The sequence below is a fragment of the Pleurodeles waltl genome, chromosome 8 (assembly GCF_031143425.1).
Source record: "Pleurodeles waltl isolate 20211129_DDA chromosome 8, aPleWal1.hap1.20221129, whole genome shotgun sequence".
Classification (NCBI taxonomy): domain Eukaryota; kingdom Metazoa; phylum Chordata; class Amphibia; order Caudata; family Salamandridae; genus Pleurodeles; species Pleurodeles waltl.
The window spans coordinates 737,030,297-737,051,653 of NC_090447.1; the positions used below are offsets into that span (position 1 = coordinate 737,030,297).

A 21,357-nucleotide genomic window follows, 5' to 3' on the forward strand; every position below is an offset into this window, starting at 1 on the left:
GATTACTCTCCCTATTTCCAGAGCCTAGGGTTGCCTTAGTGCACTCCCTCAGAGCGTGGCTAAAGAGATCCACTAAATTTAAAGCATCTGCAACATTGATTTGTGGGGAAAGAAAAACAACCTTAACTCTTGCAGAACTCCCCTCAGGTATGCTGGCACTATCAGGATGAGTATAGGGCCCCTACCAGGAGGCCCCTTTTTCTATCTTTGCCAACCAGTTGCATGGAAGGCCCTTCTCCTGAAGGAAATCCTAACCCAGGAACAACCCCAAGCACCCATAGTCCTCTACTTCTTACCATTCTGGTTCACTTCTAGAATATGTTTCATTATTTTGATGCCCTTTCCTCAGACTGGTGCACACCAGCTTTAAAAACTGTGCATACTCTGGGTCCTTTGTCTTTCTTTTTTCCTGACCTCGCGGGCATTATTGTGCTAATTCAAGCAAAAATGTAACTGTCACAAAATTAGTCACAGATGCTGAATATTGGGTGCTGGGCCTTGAACCAGCTACCAAATGCTCTAAGACCTTAATCGGTTGTGCCTTATGCCCTTACAGCTGAGAAGTCCCCACTTTTCAGTAAGTGCCTTGCAGTACGTAGAAAAGGGACATACTTGAAACCGATTCTGGCAATTAAAAGGAGCCGTCCAAAAGAAGAAGAACCCATTGGCTCTACTGCCTCTGAAATATCTGCCCTTCCCCAATTGCACTGCTGGTGGGAAGGGAGGGGTAGGGCGGGTGTGATGACCAGGCGAGCCCAGGAATCCCTACAGTGCACCCCGCAATGGAGAGAATGCTGTAGTAGGCATTTCTACTTTTTAGTTCTTGCCTGCGACAGTGCATGCGCTAGCACTTGCAAGAGATATTGTTTTCTACAAGGGGCTTGGAGCTCGCCGGTTGCTTACCATTGTTGGGCTTCATTGTCACTCACTTTCGGTCTCCTAATTGGGCGGTGCGTGATGTCTTCCCTTCCTCTTCTTTTCGTCTGCAGCGTAGATCAAGTACTTATTGCTTCATCTTAATTAGGGTCCTTCTGCTGCTGGTAGTGTGATTGAGGTACTATTTCTTTCTAGCTAGTGCAATTGGCCATGTTGCTTCTTCCCTCCCACTCCCATGTCTGTCTTTTCAGAGTTGCTTCTTCCCTCCCACCCCCACCACCCTGTTCTTCCTTCCCACTGCATCCCATCCGTTGTCTGTTGTGCTTCTTCCCTCCCATCCCCCGCACTCCCGTTGTCTTGGTTGTGCTTCTTCCCTCCTAACCCTCACCCTCCAATTGTCTGTTCCCCCTCACCCGCCATAAAAACATATTGATAGGACACAGCAGCGCTGGCTGTGTCTAAGCCCTTTTTGAATTTTTTTGTTTTGTTTGTTTTTCTTAGCTTCTTTTTCTTGAGTCATAGCGCTTTTTTTCATATAGCTTTTTAGCATGCTGCTCAACAGCATGTACATTGGCAAAGCTAGTAGCTCTCACTCAGACGAGATCTATTGGATTTGCCAATGCATGTTCAAAAAAGTTGTCGGAGGAGGAAACAGCTACTCATAAAACAAATATCAAGAGGTTCCGATCTTAAATGAACATTTTTACAACAGCGGTAAAAAAAATCTCTTTCCATAAGACGTCTCCGGATGTAAATTCCAAAGCGAGACAATCCTAGACGTAACAAGCTGTTTGTGTTTCTCCAAATAGCCAGTACTCGAGGTATCTGCCAGAGTATTTCTCTACAGCCCTTTTCGTAACTGCCGAGTACTTCACGGCATACTTTTGAGGAAACTTCCCGAGCCACTCGTCAGACCCTTCTTGTCCTGAACAGTAAAACCCGGGCTGCTTGGGTGTGCTCGCTAATTGACTGCAAAGAAATAAACGTGTATAACGTTTTAAACTACCAGTTAAAAGAGAAAAAAACAACGTGCAAGTTTGAAAGGATACTTTTTAAAGCGTACAGATATTTCAGATATTTTGTAACAAGATTTTAGAACCACAACGGTCTCTCACCAGTATTTTCATTTGCACAAGACGTGGGGCAAGCCAAGAACACTTTTGTCTGAAAGAGGAGTTAGCTCACTCTAATTAAATGTTTGCTTTTGGTTGTAACTTATATGACCATGCCATTGTCAAGTTAGCCACAGGCCGCTGACATTCAACCGCTAATTGCCCAGACCACACCCTGCAAATGCTGTTCTCTTGGAAGCAAAGTCAATAACTGAGCGCACTTTGAATGGAAAGGCGGGACATTATCACTTCCTTTGCCTGTTGCTTTTGCAAAACAAATGGCTGTTCGACCCCTTTGAAACTCAAGTACTAAGGCACTATTGGCATCATAATCTTGTCACTTGGGGCACCAGCCCATCCGGGATTTGTCGGAACCCTCATTCGATTACCTCAGTTTCATTCTTGGATCTCTCATATAAGAATGTCTAACACGCTGCCAGTAAGTGCCCATAATTAGTAAATATAATGTTGGTAATGTGCTATTATTGAAATACAATGCCTCCACTGGATTCTTTTTTGGTTGCACGCATGCTAATTAAACTGTTGAAGTGTGGAGTCTCTGTGCCTCCTTAAGCCTGCTTTCTGAGCAAAGCCAGAAATTGCAATTTTGAGGGTTAAGGTTCTTCAAGTAGATAACAGTAAATGAGGAGAACTTTCAGTCATTACAGATTGGATGCTGCTGTCCACTCCTCCCCAGTCACTGCATGTGCCCCTTACATTGATCGAAGAAGAATGTTTTGTGAGGCCTATTAGGTGACATTTCTGTACGGTTTTCTAGTAAGGGCAACTCCCCAGATTCGTACCTTAGAGTTCTCCATTGCCAGCCTGACACCAGAAAGACAACCAAACCACCTTTTTAGTATTTTGCTTCGGTCTTCCTCTTCTTTTGAACCTTTGTCAAAAGTAATATAATGTGAAAAACGGAGCAAATCACTGCAGATGTCAGTTTCTTTAAGATTTTTTTTATTTATAGTGATGGGGCTAAATTCAAGACGAGTATCAGTCCCCAATCAACCATTTTGCCTCAGTTCTTTCTCCGCTTAACAGAACAGGACCTTGGAGTAACCTCTTGTTTTGTCATACATTTTAAGCTCCCTGAAGATATCTTTTTTTTTTTTTTACCATATTTGGTTTTATGTATATCTTGTCATGCTCTCTCACTTATTGAGGTTAGACTACTTTCTGATGTCTCTACGAAGATTTCTTGTCCTTTTTAAGTACTGATGTGTTTGTGTTAGGAAAATATCTGGAGAGCATGGGCACCCAAGGAACCTGTGCTGCCTGTCACCTGAGTATGGCAAGTTGACTTGCCAGAGTCTGTCTGAGAAGGACAGACACTTGGAGCCAAATGGTCACAAGCTTGCTTGATACTACTGTGTACACATGTAAGCAGTCATCACCGTTTTAGATGTCTGTCAAGCCAGAGTAGATAAGTACTTCGTTCATTGGGTGCCCCATGTGCTTTCTATTGTGTCTCTTTGTTACCCTAAGTGTTTAATGAGATCCTAGTGGATGCACCAAATGAGAGGCAATAGTGTGTAGAAATGTGTTGACCCCGCTTTGCAAGTATGTGCAATATTATAGATTTAAATCAGTGGATTCCCAGGAAGAGCCTGTCCAAAATATTCAAAAACACACAGGACACTTGCACCACAGCATTGTAAATCCAAGGGGGTAGCATAAAATTGAAGACATTGCAGTGCAAGTCTGCAAGTCTAGTGCTTTTATCCAAAAGTAATATTGGTCTATGAATCAGCGATACAGATAGTGCTGTATAAATTAAATATGCATGCACTGTGTTTGGACAGGAGAACTTGGCACAATATTAAGTCCTTCTCGCAGTACTGACCCTCCATGTGAAGCTGTCCTGATTGAGGGTCAGGTGACACCTAACCTGCTGATTGACACTTTTGCAGCTGTCACAGATTCTCTCAGGCTCCTTTTTGTCTCTTCTGTCTTTGGCTTCCACACATACAATTGGATGCTGAGGAAATCAGTGAAAAAGTGAGAGTAAGGTAGAGGAAGGGGGAGAGTTTCCTCTGTCCCTACTGCTCCCAAGATCATCAACCAACACAAAGACTTGTTTTTCAGAAGGAGGCAGCACAGGAGGATCCTCTTAGGACAGGTGAGCTGTGCACTGTCGCTATTTTCTGTACGAAAGAAGGTATCAAAAGAAACAAAAAATTCTGTTACAGATTTAAAGTATCTAAACAGTCTTTTGTTAAAAAAAAATTCAGGATGGTGACCTTAATGTCTATCGCCCCTTTTCTCAATTGAGAGGATTTTTTGGTCACATTAGACCTTAAAGTTGCGTACTTCCTCATTTAAGTCAGAAGAGCACACCAAGTACCTTTGATTCACAGTAGGGGATTTACTTTTCCCACTCAAAGTGCTTCTTTTCAGCCTGAAGTTGAGTTGAGGGTTTTCAGCGCCTGGTGGTAGTGGCCACTCATCTGTGGGCAGGACACATTCATGTCTAACATTATCTGGACAATAGGCTGATCTCAGAACCACTGAATTAAAACCATTAATTGTCTCCTAACTGCCATTTTGCTTCTACATTCTCAAAAGGCTTTCCTTCAAATGAGAGAATCCTCTCCTGTGTCCTTGACAATAATTTACTTCATAAGAGCTATGTTGGACACAATTATGAGTTTTCGTCTACTGAAAGGCGTATCTCGTTTCAGAAATAAATTTTAGAGACCAGGAAGTGAGAAATACACTCATATCACAGGCTGCTTCCCAGATCTTTCTTGCATTTCTCTGACTCTTTACTCATGCCTACGTATGCAGCCTTCCCAGGAATGTCTGAATTTGCAGTTGATATATCTGAAGACAATCATTTTTTATGTCCACAAAGTGGTTCATTGGCAATACCTCTGTCTAGGCAGACTCCGAATTTGAAACATCGGGCGATTTGGTAGAGTGTAAGAGAGATGATTCAGCATCTTCTGGGGACATCTAAGTAGCAGACTGACACTTTGAAAAGGTGTTGTGCGGATGAGCATGAGTGGGAGCTATATTCACTTTCTGGGTCGGCGAAGATCCTCTGACGAAGATGTTTACAGTAAATGAAGACAGGAACTGTCTGATATATACCCTCTCACCGTTGTTTGTGTTGCTTATTTTCTCCCACACTACCCAACCGTTGGTCCCACCCAGTATTAAAAAAAAAAACACTTTGAAACTCAGAGCGCTTGCCTTCGACAGCTTATGTCTATAAGTAAAAGCTTCTTGTTCACACGGACAAAAACTTACCTCAGTATTAGAAACCACTCAGTACTTACAATTGGTTGACTTTCTTGGCAGCCTTGTTTGCTTCCTTCTTATTTGCTGGCTTTTAATGCCCTTATTGTGTTTGTCCTTCCTCTAGAGAATAGCTTCTCTCCATCCTTTTGATTGGCTGACTTGTATGCCTCTGTTCTCATTCAGGAAACCACTTTTTAAAGTTTTGCCTACCAGACAGCACAACTTTTCTCTAAGTGAAACACCTATTGTGAGCTTAGTGGCCTCACAGCTAATTTATTGCTTACCATTGTTTGGCTTTATTTTCAGTCGTCTTTGTTTGCTTTGTTATTCAGTGAGTTTCATTGTCCCATCTTGTATTTGTTCTTCGACTGGAGCACAGCCTCTTTATCATCCCTTGGCTGACTGGTATCCTTCCACTGATCACTTCTTGGGAACTCCATTTTTTTTTTGTGGTTAAGCACTTATGAGAGTGCATGTATTTTCCAACTCTCTCCTCCGTGTGCTTCTCCCTCGCCATATCCCTCCCCTGTGACCTGTATTACTCTTTCCCTCGTTTGCTTCCCCTGCTCTCTGTCCAGCTCTCTCCCTTATGTGCAGCCCCCCCGCAAAAACACCCCTGCCGTCTGTGTTGCTTTCTAAGCATGTGTTTCTTCCCCTCAGAAATCATACCTGTGCTCTGTATTGCTGTCTCATGTGTGTGCATAAATGCACTTTTGCCCTATTTAATTTTCTTTTTTTTTTCTTCATTTTTTTTTACAATCCATCTCTGATCAGTAAATAAAAAATGCTCCTTGCGTCTTGACACATGCACAAGAGCACACATCATGATGCATCCACTCACCTACAAAATGTTGCTCTTGACAGTGGCTGCATCATTGCATATATTTGTAAAAAACATTTTCAGGCTACACAACATCTAATTCTGATGCTGTGCAGCATAACAAAAGGCATTTACAGAGCCAGTGGATCTCAAAGGCGAGACCAATTGGCTCTGCAAGTGGATTGACTGGCGACGGATCCTAATGGACTTTGTAGAATGAGAGGGGTAATGAAAGAAAAGTAAGTGACACACACACACTCTATCTTTGCCATATGTGTGCCCCACGTTACACAACACACCACATTCACACAATAACCCATTGCCACTCCGAGACAACACAACCTGTACATGCCGAAAACATATTGACATACATCTGACACAACACACAACCCACCATTGACACTGAACCCACACACCACACAGCCACAACAAACACAGCTACACACTTAGCTGCACACACTCCACACACTCACAATCACACACATCACAACAACATCCGCCACACAACAACCACACTCACCTGAATGTGTCACATGGCAACTCAACATACACATCGGTCTCACATGCAAGTGACGCACATACAGACAAAACCACATCACCCACTCCAGTTCCCTCCACCTCAATCAGCCAATCTCATACACACATAAATGTACTGAATTGCACAAACACAACTCGCAGCACAACATGGCAGGTCCCCTGGATACTGTTGACATGAATGTACTGTCATTGGGGTGCCAGCATTCATTTGCCATTTAATACTGGCACCATAATGACAGGTGTGTGTGTGTGATGTGTTGTGTACCAGTGTGTCCCCATCCGTGTCTGACCCACTTGTGTCCCTGACATATGCATGTCACAGTGATTAAAAAAAATTACTGTAACATATATATGCCTGCAGTGACTCTGACCTCCTGTGTAGTTCCCACCCAAAGTACTCTGGCAGTGCGGCGCCCATGCCCTCAAGTCCGGCGGCAGAGTAGGAAGGGGTTTCATGTTTCTTCCGTTGGCCGGTGACAGTAGCAATGGCAGGTGTTGTCCGGTTGTGTCCAGTTGTAAAAAGGGGTGGATTGGGGGCAAAAAAGGTGAGTTTTCACCCTCTTTCCCCTCCAATCTGCCAACTCAAAAATGGATGTCTGACCTCCACTTTTTTCTTGGCAACATGGTATTTCCAAATCTGCACGGCAGAAAAGGTGTCTGGGGCCCCATCAGCCACTTTCCCCTATTGCGCAGTCGATGCAGGCGGTGTTTCTTTACGGGGACGGCTGTTCGAATGCAGGTTTTCTTCTATGGGACCGCCAACATCTAAATTCACCGGGCGGACTGTTGCGGCGGCGAATAGGTTTTCAGTTGAAAAGTCGATGGCGGGTTAGTGCCAAGATCTAAATCTGAACCTTAGTGATCTAATTGCACACAATCCAAAATCATTGCAAATAGGATTAGCTTTTCTTTTAAAAGGTAAGTTTAGCTTGTTGGTCCAGCTCCATAACCTCACTACTAATATGCATTTCTGTATACAGCATGCACTTAGCATTCAGAAATTCTAAGCTCTTTGATAAGTAATTGTTTTTGCAAAATTTGTATTGTCATTTCAAATACTTGTTTTCTAGAGCTTTGAAGTTGTTTGTTGTCATGCATAATTGTGTTTGTCTGATGTTTTTCCCTTTTTTTTCTAATTTGTAGTTCCTTTGTTTTGTTTAGGTTGGCAAACAAACAAGACCGGGAGGGAGCTTTAGCAGAAGCAGATGTAATCGAGTACCTGTCCCTGGAAAAGCTTGTGAATGAGAATAAGTGTTTATGTCAGATCGTAAGTATTTTCTTAGGTTTCACCCTTGAAAATGTGCAGGTTAAAATTTATTTACATATTGATGTGATGTGATGTGATGTGAAGTGTTGCGCGTGTGCGCACACACAAACACACACATCTTTGTTAAAACTGTTATGTAGTTTTGCAGCATGAATCCTTTTCTAGATTCACATGCTATGCATCATTCCACCATCTAATGGTTGGGTCGGAAATTGCCTTTCCCCCACCCCCCCTTTGGGCATCGTTGACCACCATTTGGTGTTTAGTCCGTCCCCTGCATGACATCAGACGGCGCCCAGAAGTTCCTGTGCGTGGCCGCCATCTTCAGATTCTTTTTTCCGCGATTGGTTCTGGAAGCAAGGGAGTAGCTCAGAATTTTTTTGAGACCATGCTGAACCCACAAAGAAAAATTCAAAAGTTTTTCCCCGGGATAGTAACTCTGAAACCAATGGCAGCTGGACCAAGGAGAGAGCTGAACACAAACCCCGGCCTACGAAATCCACAGAGGAGGAGAATGAAGCAAGATAGGGGTCCTAGGAAACACAAATAAAATCTGCCTGAACTGCCACCATAGGTTTGCCCAATGCAACCCGCACGAAGTCTGCAACCTCTTCTTCCCAAGAGATCACAGAGACAAGGGCTTCAAGGCCTGTGCCGCTTTTGTCCCCAAAACCGTCGGAGCATGCCGAAGCAGAAGGAGGAACACCACGCAGCAATGCAATGAAGAAGAGCAAGCGGAAGGTGCAGAATTGACACACATGGGTCGGACGTCTAATTCCGCGAGGGGGACGCAGGGAAAAAATACCCACTGAAGACAACAAAGGACATCGAAAAGTGACCCGAAAAGGTAAAGAAGTCACCAAAGGCTTGGAAGGGAAAATCCCTGTGAAAAAATACCACAAGGCAGCCCAGATGTCCAAGAAAAGGACGATTGAGGGCCAACTACATTCAAGAGAGCCCCATGGATCCCAGAGCGCCAAAACAGGCGAAACCCCCCCTGACCACCCCCCGCTACATTCAAGAGAGCCCCATGGATCCCAGAGCGCCAAAACAGGCGAAACCCCTCCTGACCACCCCCCCCCGCTACATTCAAGAGAGCCCCATGGATCCCAGAGCGCCAAAACAGGCGAAACCTCCCCCTGACCCCCCCCCCCCCCCCCCCAACCACCACCACCACGGGGAAAGAAACCCCACAGCCATTAGGGAAACATACGCTGAAGAAACAACCGTAGTCGGAACAGGAAGTCGAAAAGGCATCAGAGGTTGATACAGAGGTGTCGTCTGGAGACTGAAATGGCAGCACTCCTGCAAAAGAAGGAGTTAGACGATGCACTACAACAATTCCGAACTCTACCCAAACCTGTGACGGCCTCCGCGGATGCTAAAGAGAAGGCGACCACCCTCGAGGCCCCGGCAACCCCAAACCGCACGAAGAAGAGGCAGAGGTGGAGTTATACAACCCCGAGGAGGACGCCGCTACGGGGAGTTTTGAGTACAGTTGGAATGACCTTGAAACAGAGAGCCCAGAAGAGGAGGTCAACACCTACCCCTCATATTCTTTGCCCCGACGACATCACATGCTGCAACAGTCTGGAGTGAGGGTTCCATACATATATTGAGTACCCCTGGAAGAGGAGAAAGGAAACTCCTACTTCCTAATAGAAACCCTCATGCTCAAGCAAGGGGAACCTATACCTATCCATGCTACCCAGCATACTGGACCAGGGTAAAGGAGGCCTTCAGGGAATCTCTGGCAGCCAAAGGGGTTACACCAAGGGTGGAAAAGAAGTATAAACCCTCTTCAAAGGACCCCAAATACATTCAAGGGAATACGGTGGGGGACTATATCATCGTTCCAACAGCAAGGAGTAGGAGCAATGCACACTCCTCAAAGGCCCCCTCCGTAAAGAGAAAGCAAAATGCTGGACATGGTGGGGTGGAAGATGGAAAGAAAAGCAGCAGCACCGTGGCGTAAAGCCAACTCCAACCTCCTCCTCAACAGATACAGCCACCAGCAGTGGGACAAAATTGAGGAACTCATGAAGAAACTAACAGAAGGAGATAAGAAAAGGGCAAAAGCAATTTTACAAGAGTGAAAAACCATCACCAACGCAGGTGTAAAATCCACTCTGGACCCTGCTGACACAGCCAGAAGGCAAATGTGCACAGGGACAACACTCAGAAGGCACTCATGGCTTAGAATAATAAGTTTCAAACCTGAAGAAGTCCTCCATAATAAACAAGCCCTTTACTGGAGAGACCTTGTTTGGCCAAGAGGTGGACGAGTACTTACAACAAATCAAAAAGGACAACAATACAACAAAGGCGATAAGGGCACTGCAATACAGAGGCAACTTCAGGAGAGGGAACACCAACAAAAGGCCCACAAGAAGAGGAGCCTTTACCTCAGGGCAACTGCAACAACAGCTACCAACCCAGGGTAGCACTCTGAAGGGTGGCAAACAAACTGGGTACCAACAATTACAGCACCCCGTTAGACAGCCCTTTCGAGGTAGAGGGAGAGCAAGGGGCCAACCCTCCAGAGGAGGGGGAGCAACCAAGTGACTCATAGATACACCCAAGCCCGCCCTCACACAACACCGGTAGGGGGCAAAATAGCTCTGTGCCCACAACAGTGGGAGAAAATTGCTACAGACAATTGGGCACTAAACGTGGTATGCCATGGCTACTATATAGAACTCTCAAAACTACCACCACCAAATCTACCAAGGAAGAAGATATATCAGAGAACAGAACTGGTACAACTAAAAGGAGAGGTGAAAGAACTCTTTCTAAAACAGGCAATAGAAAGAGTACCACAAAAGGAATCAAACAAGGGAAACTACTCACCCTACTTCCTGGTGCCAAAACAAACCTTACACTAAGACCAATCCTGGACCTCAGCTCATAAACAAATTTATCCGCACTTGGCATTTCAAGATGGCAACTCTACAGGCAGTAATACCACTCCTGCAAAGAGGAGACTACATGGCAACCGTAAACCTTCAGAATGCCTGTCTGCATGTACCAAAAAAACAGGCACACAAGAAGTATCTAGGATTCACACTCAAAGAAATGTGCTAACAATTCAAGGTCTTACCCTTCAGAATAAAATCAGAACCAAGGCGTTTCACAAAATGCCTGGTGACAGTCATGGTATCCCTAAGAAGAAATGGAATTCATGTATACCCCTACCTGGATGACTGGCTTATAAAGGCACATCCAAAGAAGAAATGTCAGAGACACCGAAACGGTTATCACAACCCTACTAGAGCTAGGGTTCCGTGTAAATCACAAAAAATCATCACCAAAATTACAAGAAAACAGCTTCCTAGGAGCCAGACTCGATGCAAGGAGAACACATGCTTACTGTTAGACCTGACAGCCTTAGGGTGGCCACCCCCCAACTTTTTGCCTGCCTCCCTTCATTTTTCTGGCATTGTTTTTGCTGGTTTTAGGACTCTGCGCACTTTACCACTGCTAACTAGTGCTAAAGTGCTAATGCTCTCTCCCTTAAAAACATGGTAACATTGGTTCATACCCAATTGGCATATTTGATCTACTTCGAAGTCCCTAGTAACATGCACTACATGTGCCCAGGGCCTTTAGATTGAATGCTACTAGTGGGCCTGCAGCACTGTTTGTGCTACCCACATAAGTAGCCCCTTAACCATGTCTCAGGCCTGCCATTGCAAGGCCCGTGTGTGCAGTTTTACTGACACTTCGACTTGGCATTTAAAAGTACTTGCCAAGCCTTAAACTCCCCTTTGTCTACATATGTCACCCCTAAGGAAGGCCCTAGGTAACCATAGGGCAGGGTGCTGTGTAGGTAAAACTCTGGACATACACCTGTGTGTTTTATATGTCCTGGTAGTGGAAAACTCCTAAATTCATTTTCCACTGCTGTGAGGCCTGCTCCTTTCATAGGCTAACATTAAGTCTACCCCCATAAACTGTTTAAGTGGTAGATTCTGATCAGAAAAGGGGACACATGTTGTATTTAGTATGGCCAGAATGGTAATACAAAATCCTGATTATTGGTGTGTTTGGATTTTATATTACTATTTTAGAAATGCCACCTTTAGAAAGTGAATATTTCTTTGCACTTAAAATCAATCTGTGCCTTACAACCTGTCTCCAGTCCACATCTGAGCTGGGCTACTTCATAACCCCCTTTTGCATTTCACCCAGACAACCACAAACACAGGATACACAGTCGCACCTGCACTCATCTGCATACTGAATGGGTCTTCCTGGGCTGGAAGGGTGGAGGGGCCTGACACATGCCAAACCTCCTACTGGGGCCCTGGCTGACAGACCTGTACTGAAAGGGGACCTTGTGCACTTCAAAACCACTCTTTGAAGTCTCCTTTACTTCAGAGGCACTTTTGGGTATTTAAACGGTGTCCCTCACCTCACCAAGTCAGACACTTCCTGGGGCAGACACTTTGAACCAGATTCTGCAACCTGCCACGAGGAGCTGCCTGGCTGCCCAAAGGACTCACCTGGCCTGCTTTGCTGTGAAGGACTGCTGCCTTGCTGTTGCCCTGCTGCCTTGCTGGCCTCTGCTGAGAAGTGCTCTCCAAGGGCTTGGATTGAGCTTGCCTCCTGTTTCTGAAGTCACGGGGCCAAAAAGACTTCTACTATTCTTCAAGGAAACTCTTTATGCGGCAAAAATCGATGCACAGCCTGCTGGAATCGATGCACACCCTGCCCAACGGTGAAAGAATCACTGCATTGCTGAACCGGAACAAAGCTGCCCAGCTCCCTGAGTGGAGATCGATGCAGCGTCTGTGTTGTGACTGGAACTTTCATGCACAGCCCTACCGCAACACACCATCGCCAAGCTGGAACAACGCAGCCTGACTTACTGTGTGAGGAATTGACGCAGTGATTGCCGTGCAACAGAAACTCTGACGCATCACCACGCTGGATCGACGCAGCACCTGTGACTTCGTGCTGAACGCCCAGAATTTCCACACGTCGCCCCTGGGCATCAAAAGACTCCGCATCGCAGTGAGGATCTAAGACTGCGTGCCGGTAATCGATGCAAAACCCTTGCCGCATGGAAAGAATCAACACATCGTCTGTACGCCTCAGGAAGTCCAACGCACACCTTCCTTTTTCCACGCATCTCCTCCTCTGCAGTCTTCATGCTTGTAATTTTGAAGCATACCAGGTACTTTGTGCACAAGAGACATTTGTTGATTTCTAAAGACTTAAGACTCTTCTTATCATTGCAAAAGTAAAGTGATATTTCAACTGGTGCTTATCAAATCTTGATTGTTTTCACATTAATTCACTCAGATAAATATCTTATATTTTTCTAACCTGTGTGGTGTATTTCTGTGGTGTTTTATTTATTGCACAAATACTTTACAGATTGCCTTCTAAGTTAAGCCTGACTGCTGTGGGCACAGGACAATTTGGGTTGTGTGTGACTTACCCTGACTAGGGTTGTGGTCCCTCTTGGATAACGGTGTATACCACAGCCAACTAGAGACCCCATTTCTAACACTTACCCTACCCAAAAGAGAGTACTTGCAATCACAGAGCAAACTCGCCTTTACCAGAAGGGACAATCTCTGATAGTGAGGGCAGTCATGAAATTCATGGGTATGATGGCATCTTGCATTCCCCTATTGCCACATACAAGACCACACATGCGACCATTCCAAGAATGGCTAACCAATAGTTGGTCACAAACTAACAGGATTGTGGAGGATCTAGTGGTTGTAACAGAGGAAATACAATGGTGGGCATCCAAACACATAACCAAGGGAAGACCTTTCAAGACAACAACTCCCTCTGTGACCATCAATACGGATGCAACCCAGAAGGGGTGGGAAGCACACACGGACAATATAAGAATCCGAGGCCAATGGCACAAGATGGATGCGATAGAACGCATCAGTTTCCTAGAAGTGAAGACAGTGTTACTGGCCCTGAAAGCATTCAAAATATCAGGGAAAACTGTACTAATACACACAGACAAAGCAACAACAATGTTCTACCTGAACAAGCAAGGGGCTACAAAATCATTCACCCTAAGCAAGCTAGCCCAAGAAATATGGAAGTGTGTGATAACTCAGGGATCAGCCTACAAACAATCCACCTACCAGGAAAGGACATCATAGACCAGACTAAGCAGACAAGAAAACAGCACCCACGAATGGGAGATAAAACATAGGAGCCTAGAAAAAATGTTCAGCATGTGGGGCACACCGGCAATCGACCTTTTCGCATCAGCAGAAAACAGAAAATGACAACACTTCGCCTCTAGGTTTCCACACCACTAGTGAGAAGGGAATGCCCTGTCACTAAACGGGTCTGGGAGATTTGCTTATGGCTTTCCCCCGATTCCCCTAATACCAAAGGTAGTGGAGAAGGCCAGGAGATCAAGAACAAACTTCATCCATATAGACCCTCAGTTGGCCAGACAACCATGGTACTCTGATCTACTTGAACTGTCCAAGAAACAGAGGATAAAAATCAAAACTGAATAAGACCTACTTACAAGTCAAAGGGGGCAAGTGTTTCACCTGGAACCAGTAACACTCAATCTTGCAGTATGGCACCTGAATAGATAGAATTCATACACCTAAACCTACCACACAGAACCATGGAGATACTAAAGCAGGCTAGGAAACCAACAACAAGGAGATGTTTTGCATCAAAATGGAAAAGATACCACCTATGGTACACAGGAAATAATAACCTACAAGCAATATCTAGGTCGGAGATAGTAATAACCTATCGCATACACCTGCTAGTCAGCGGAATGAACTTCTCTTCCCTCGAGGTACACTCTGTGGCAATTGTGGCCTACACCAGAGGAGCATTATATAAAAGTTTCTTCACAGCATCTGTGTTGTAAAGGTTTCCGGAAGGTTGCAAAAGAATTGCCCCTCCAAGAAGGGCACCAGCCTCGATTAGGAGCTTAATAACATTGTTAACACAAGTCATGACAAAACTATTTGAACCTGTGCACAAGGCCGAACACCGGTTTACCACACTAAAGACCGCCTTCCTAATAGTGATCACGTTGCTGTGGAGAGTACGCGAGATTCAAGTACTAACAATACAAGAACCGTACATGCAAATCAATAAAGACCAGGTAGTTTTCAGAAGAAACCCACAATTCCTACTCAAGGTGGTCTCCAAATTACACGTCAGTTAAAACATACAGCTACCCATTTTCTTTAAAAACCCACAAACAGAAATAGAGAAAAAACTACTTACACTGGATGTAAGAAGGACACTAATATACTACTTGGAGGAGACCAGCGGTTACGCAGAGGGAACCAACTGTTCGTAGCATATGCTATATCCAAAAGAGGAGCCCCCATCACAAAGGGGATTATCGTGGGATGGATCGTGGAAACAATCAAAATGTGCTATGGAGCAGCAGGCAAACAGCTGCCTCACTGCCCAGAGGTACACTCAACAAGGAAAAAGGGGGCACCCTTGGCATTCATAGCAAACGTGCTATAGACACTATCAGCGCAACAGCAACCTGGGTATCCCCACACACATTCACAAAACACTATTGTGTGGACATCTAGATGCATAAGAAGCCCAAGTGGGACAGAAAGTACTACTGCACCTGTTTGCAAGCTCATTTCAACCCAATAGAAGGGGAAAAGTGCTACGCAATCTGATGCACAGTGTGTGAATCCAGAAAAGGATTCATGGTGCAAAACGCAATGATTACTTACAAGTAGGAGTAGTTTTGCAGCCTGAAGAGTTTTCTGGATTCACATGCGACCCACTTACCTCCCCAGAAATAAGAACAGGACAAACAGATGGCAAAGAGGTAAATAAAATACAAAAAGAAAACAGGAGACAAAAACACAAGAAAAAAACAATCTGAAGATAGCTTCCATGCACAGGAACTTCCGGGGCGACATCCTGTGGGATACAGGCCAAACACCAAATGGGTGGCAATGCCCAAAAGGAGAAAAAAAAAAACGAAACACAGACAATTCCGGACCCAACCACTAGATGGCAAAATGATGCAGAGTAAGTGAATCCAGAAAACTCTTCAGGCTGCAAAACCACTCCTACTGGTAAGTAACCATTTCATTTTCAATGGGTGAAATTAATTAGTCTCATTTTTAATACCGTGTACAGCAAGTTCACCAATAATAGATTGGTCCTTATAAACCAACTACCCTAATTTTGTTGAATGATCTTATTGAAAGATCTTATTGAAGTGAATTGAAAATTTGTAGAAAGAACGGGTCAGTAAACATATAATTTTTGGAAATGTGGATTGTTTCGCAAATGCTCATATTCCTTAATAGTGTACAGTACAATAACTTATTTACTAAATAGAGCTTTACACAATCTGAAAGTGATGCAAAAAAGCAGAATTAACCACATTGGAAGAATGGGAGGCTCAGTCAGCTTTGCTGGGATTCGAACTAGTGACCTACAAATCGCTAGAGGCCACAGAGATTGTTAATTCAATAAGTCATCTTGCTGGCTCAATTAACTGTCTTGTACAATTTATTGCACGCCCGAATATGCAAAAATTCTGTAAATGGTATGAATGTCGATGTGTGCATCCTGCTGTCAGGTATGAATTCGGCCTCATTAATGATGGTATATTATTGTTAGCATGGTCTCCTTTGTATTTGGTCACCTCTTTTTCTTCATGTATCTGCCTAATTAATAACGTCTAGAAAGCAATGTATTTCACTAATGCCCCAACACTCTGCCTTTCATTCACCTGTTAACCTACATAATAAATCTACCCGCATATTGTCCACCAGGAATCTTCAGTATTATCTCAACGGCGGTTTTAAAAATTTTTTTTTTTAACTTATGACCTCTGGCCTCTCTGGTAAGCTAAAAACTTGCCATCCCCTGTTCTCACTTTCCAACCATGTCATCTTTGGAAAATGGATCATATCCCCAGCCTTGTGCAAGCCTCATTGCTCTCAAACGTCCATAATACTGTGTTCATTTAGCCGACATTTTAAAGATAATTCTGGTCTTGGTTGAAGTAGTCAAAACTATTTGATCTAAAAAAAAAAATACAATTTGCCATCATTTCAAGAGGAGTGAAATTTGCAACTAGCAAATGAGATCCAAATCCTGGTTAGCGTTTCCTGTTTACATTGAAAAATGATAAATAGACCTACCACTTATCTGATGGGTTTAATTTTATTCAACCTTCCCTGTAAGGTGTCTCAGATGGTGGTCTCAAGCTGTAAGTTGAAAGCGTTTTAGGCATATCTTTGAAGTTAAGAAGTGTTTGTCTCTAGGATACTCTTCCAGAAAATCTGAATTTTCGCTATTTCATGTGTCTAAACAGCTCCTTAAAAACTGCTTCGTTGCGCATGTTGCTTTATTTTATGGGTTGTAAAATTAGAGGGCATACTCTCTGTTAGCAGTCCGTGTGCTGTGTTTCGTTTTTTTCCATATGTTGCACCTTGCAAGCTGCACTAATAATTTCCTTGTTGCCTGGTTTTGATCTGTGCTTTTACAAATAATACAGTCTGCACATCGTTTCTGGCCTGTCCTGTATAGTAGGATAGACCATTGGTTTCTTATTTCCTGGCATAGCCCTGCATATAGGTTATTTTACCTTGTGTTTTATTTATTTATTTTTTATTATTATTAGCCTTTAATGTGATACCATGTACAACACAAATAACGGTTTACTCTTAAGAAAAAGCAAAGCGTTTGTTGCATAGCTTATCATACAACATGCACCAGAAACCAAAACTAAAAATGTTTAAAAGTCAAGCATCCCTGTGTCTCGAGCAGGGTGTCAGAGGGCCGTTTACTTCTGTATAATCAAAAATAATTTTTCATCCTATCAATTATTATATCCCGCTTATCTAACAGGTACTATGACAGTTAGTACGCCCTACTCAGCCTAACAAACCCCAGAATCAAGGGGGCAAAAGCTTTGCTGAAGTACCAGTAATATCAAGGAATACTTGTCAAGCCCTTAAGGAATATTACACTTGTATTCCCTCAAATCACAGTTCTGCAGTTCCTCATTGAAACTCTTCAACCTAACCTGGCTAAAAAGAGAGGTCCAGTCACCAAACAGGCTATGAAGAGATGGTAGTGGCCTAAGCCCAACCAGCCAAAAGTAATTTCTCTGTTCCAGCATTCACTTTGCCTCTGTAGTATCTAGGCTGAAGTCAGACAAATCAAAATTCTGTGGCTTGGTTAAAACCAAACTTCATTACAGCTGTCCCTTACTTTACTTCCTGTGTATCCACTTTTCGGAGCACTGCTAGGATGGTACCTGGATCAGTGCTAGGATTTTCGCTTGATCTCTAGCCCCTAAAACCTACAGTTCCTGTGGGCATATCTGTATTCCAGGGGATAACCCTCAGTCTTTGAGGTCTCCTCTTGTTAAAGGAAGGCTTCAATAATGTGTCTTCATCAGACTCCAGTCATTGCGGAATAATTTGATTCTTCAAAATTCACATATTCTCCAGGCTTTCCACCTGGCACTCCTCCGGTGCAACAGATATCACTACACACATCTAACATTTTGTGCCGGTTGGGTTGTTAGCCTTTAGCTGATTTCTCTCTGATTTCACTGTGCCACTTTTTGTTTGTGCAACCTCTTTCTATCCACCTGGTCGATATGGCCTTAAACATTACCATCATTTTTCTTAAAACCATATTGATTTTTGCTTGTATTTCCACGATCAATGGTTAGAGGTCACTGTCCAGTTTAGTCTTATCTTCCTTTTGTGGCTGAGACCACTCTTGAAAGTTTTTCTTATGTGGTGGAAAGGCTCCCTGGAGGTAGACCCATGAGCCACTATTGGTATCTCCCTCTTTAATTTGCCCATGTTTCTTACTGAAGTACATTCCATTAACCTTAATAACGCACACACTTCCCAGGAACAATAGAATGCCTTTGAGTTGGTCTTCAGCCCCCTCATTCCCTGAATATATTCACTTGGGCCGAATCCTCTGAAGCCCGTTTGTTTAAAGTAGGGGAATGAATGAACCTTTTCCACATGAGAGGAATATGGCAGCCTTCAGAGGCCATCCCAGACCGCTGCATCTAAGCCTGCCCAAGGTGCAGCATCTTTTGTCACAGGTGTGAGACATTGCAGGATTATTGGCTTAGCTATGCTGTTTTCATAAGTAAAGGCATCCACCCACTAACGTTTTCACCTTTTTCTGCCAATGGTGAAGACGGACACAGCCTTCCTGTCCTCCACAGCGTCAGAGTCATGTGCACCTGTGGTCACCTGTTTCTGTGCCCCCACCTGCCAATGTCTCTTTAAGGACTGAACTAGACCCATGGAGTCTTAGACAACTTCCCCGGCAGGTTGTGGTGTGAGACGAGGGGTTTGGGGAAGGGTAGTGGTATGGGGGCCTGGTGTACATCTTTTGCTCTTGAGTAGGTGCAACACATGTGCAAACTGAACCAGGAACCATTAAGGGAGCTACAGGAGAGAAGTATACATATAGATATATATATTTAGGTAAAGAAACAATAACTCTTCTAATTATTCTCTCATTTCATGTATTTGTGGCAAGGAAAGAATTAAAATCTTTCTACGGTTGTTTGCTTTATGCATAACATACACCAGAAAATAATATGGTTTCTCGGAGCAAAGGAGGGGAAAATAAGGAAATGGGAGAGAGCCTGGAAAATTTGCGGAGGAGAGAGAATGGAAGAATGGATGTTATAAACTTTTCACAAGACCATTAGGCATCAGGAGAGAGCCTGTTAACAAGAAGCCTTTTCAGGTTGGACTTTAAACCTTTACAGTTGGAGTATTGTTGCACCCTGGAGACAGTTTGTTCCCTAATTTCCCACTGGGTGTGGCGAGTTGTCTCTTTTTTCTCCATTTAGTTATGGAGATCTTAGTGTCTTTGTGGGTGCATAGGTTTCTTTCAGAGTTGATCTGTATGAATAAATCTGTGTGTTATTTGGAGACTTCTTGTTGTTTTTCTAGACAGCTGATACTTTGTGTTTATATCTAAGTTGCTGTTTGGTTGGCTTGGTTCAGATGTTAGGTATAGAGGTGCCTTTTGTTTCTCATGCCAACGATTATTCTGATAGCTCTTTAGACCACTTGTAGTTTTGTCAGTGTCTTCAATTTGGCGTTAAGGAAAATGTATGAACAATAGAGTAAATAGCATGAATAAAACTAGATCTTGAATGAGGAGGATCTGTAGATGTTGTTTATAGAGCAGAGTTTGGAGATGTTCCAGAGGACACAGTGGACCTTTTTAGCTCCTGTTTGGGCTTGTAGGGTGAAGGAGAGATCGGAGTCGAGCATTGCATGCTGTTTTGACAGGAGCAGCAGAATGTTAAGGCCTATTATCCATTCCAAAGTGAACACTGAAGAATTCATTTGTACCAAGCATTAGCATTTCTATTTTTTGATGTAAAGGCAGAGAAAATTTCCAAGATTTTGCAGCAAGCAAGCATTTGTCGATGACTGAGATGTCATGACTTGATGGAGGTCGATTGGAAATTGAGTCTCATAAGCGTATGTTTGGAATTTTAGACCAACAGAGGTAAATACTTCATTTAAAAGTGGCATGTACATATTGAACAGCAGTGGGGAGAGATGATCCTAGAGGGACCCCGTGTCTGATGCTGGTGTGCTTTGATGTGAACTATGGTGGGAACTATCCAGGCTTAGATTTTTCTGTGAATGCTGAAATCATTGTGTTAGTGAGCAAGTATCTGCTCTTGATCCGAGGTGTCAGACGACAAATGAGTCCAAAAAGATTAGCATTGTATTAGTACTTTTTTCACGGATACTGTGTAGTTGCTCTCTGCTTTTTTTTTTTAATTCGTGCAATTTTCTTAACCTGTGCAGATTCTCAACGACGTGACTATTGAGTGTACAAAGGATTGGAGGCAAAAAAGCATTTTCCAAAAATATTTGTGAATTCAACAAATTTGTGTGTGTCACTTCCAAATCTTGAAGATAATGCAAGTGGATGCCTGGAAGTTTTGCAAACTCGGTTTCCATTCATAAAGCTACACAATGCAAAGGACTTCACCAACACATCTAAGAATATACATTTTCTTTGAGTAAGGCCAGTAGTGTTTGTTAGAGGAAAACAAGTAAAGGCCTGGTGTCTGGGCACCTGCATAGAAGGCCTTTCTAGCCAAGTCTAGCCCATCTGGAGTATCTGAGCCTGAAAGCATATATATTTGTTTGTGTTGTTGCAAGCGATATAGTCAAGTACTCACCAGAACCTTTCTTTCAGTTGTCCCTGATTTCTTGCTTATATTTTTCAGGAGCCTTGCTCGGCAACCATTGGCTATGGTAAGAAAATTGACAAATCCATAAAGAAAGGTCTGACGTGGCTGTTGCAAATCATATCAAAAGATTTTGATTCACTAAACGATCGAATACAAAAAGACACAGCTGAGCAAAAGGCACAAGAGGAGCAGGAAAAGAGGGAGCGAACAGAGCGAGTTAGGAGACTCCGGGAGGAGAGGTAACATTTGCTACATAGTTTGCAGCATAAGGTTCTCC

General features: G+C 43.6%; 1 protein-coding gene across 5 annotated transcripts in view; it reads left to right on the forward strand.

The window, feature by feature from the left end:
• Positions 1 to 21,357, forward strand: part of ARL13B (ARF like GTPase 13B) — a 518,943-nt gene that overhangs the window by 336,810 nt on the left and 160,776 nt on the right. For all 5 annotated transcript variants that reach the window (XM_069204925.1, XM_069204929.1, XM_069204926.1 and 2 more), the window contains 2 exons: positions 7,756 to 7,861; positions 21,117 to 21,319. In XM_069204925.1, the coding sequence (XP_069061026.1) occupies positions 7,756 to 7,861; positions 21,117 to 21,319 (309 nt within the window). The remainder of the gene's footprint in view (positions 1 to 7,755; positions 7,862 to 21,116; positions 21,320 to 21,357) is intronic.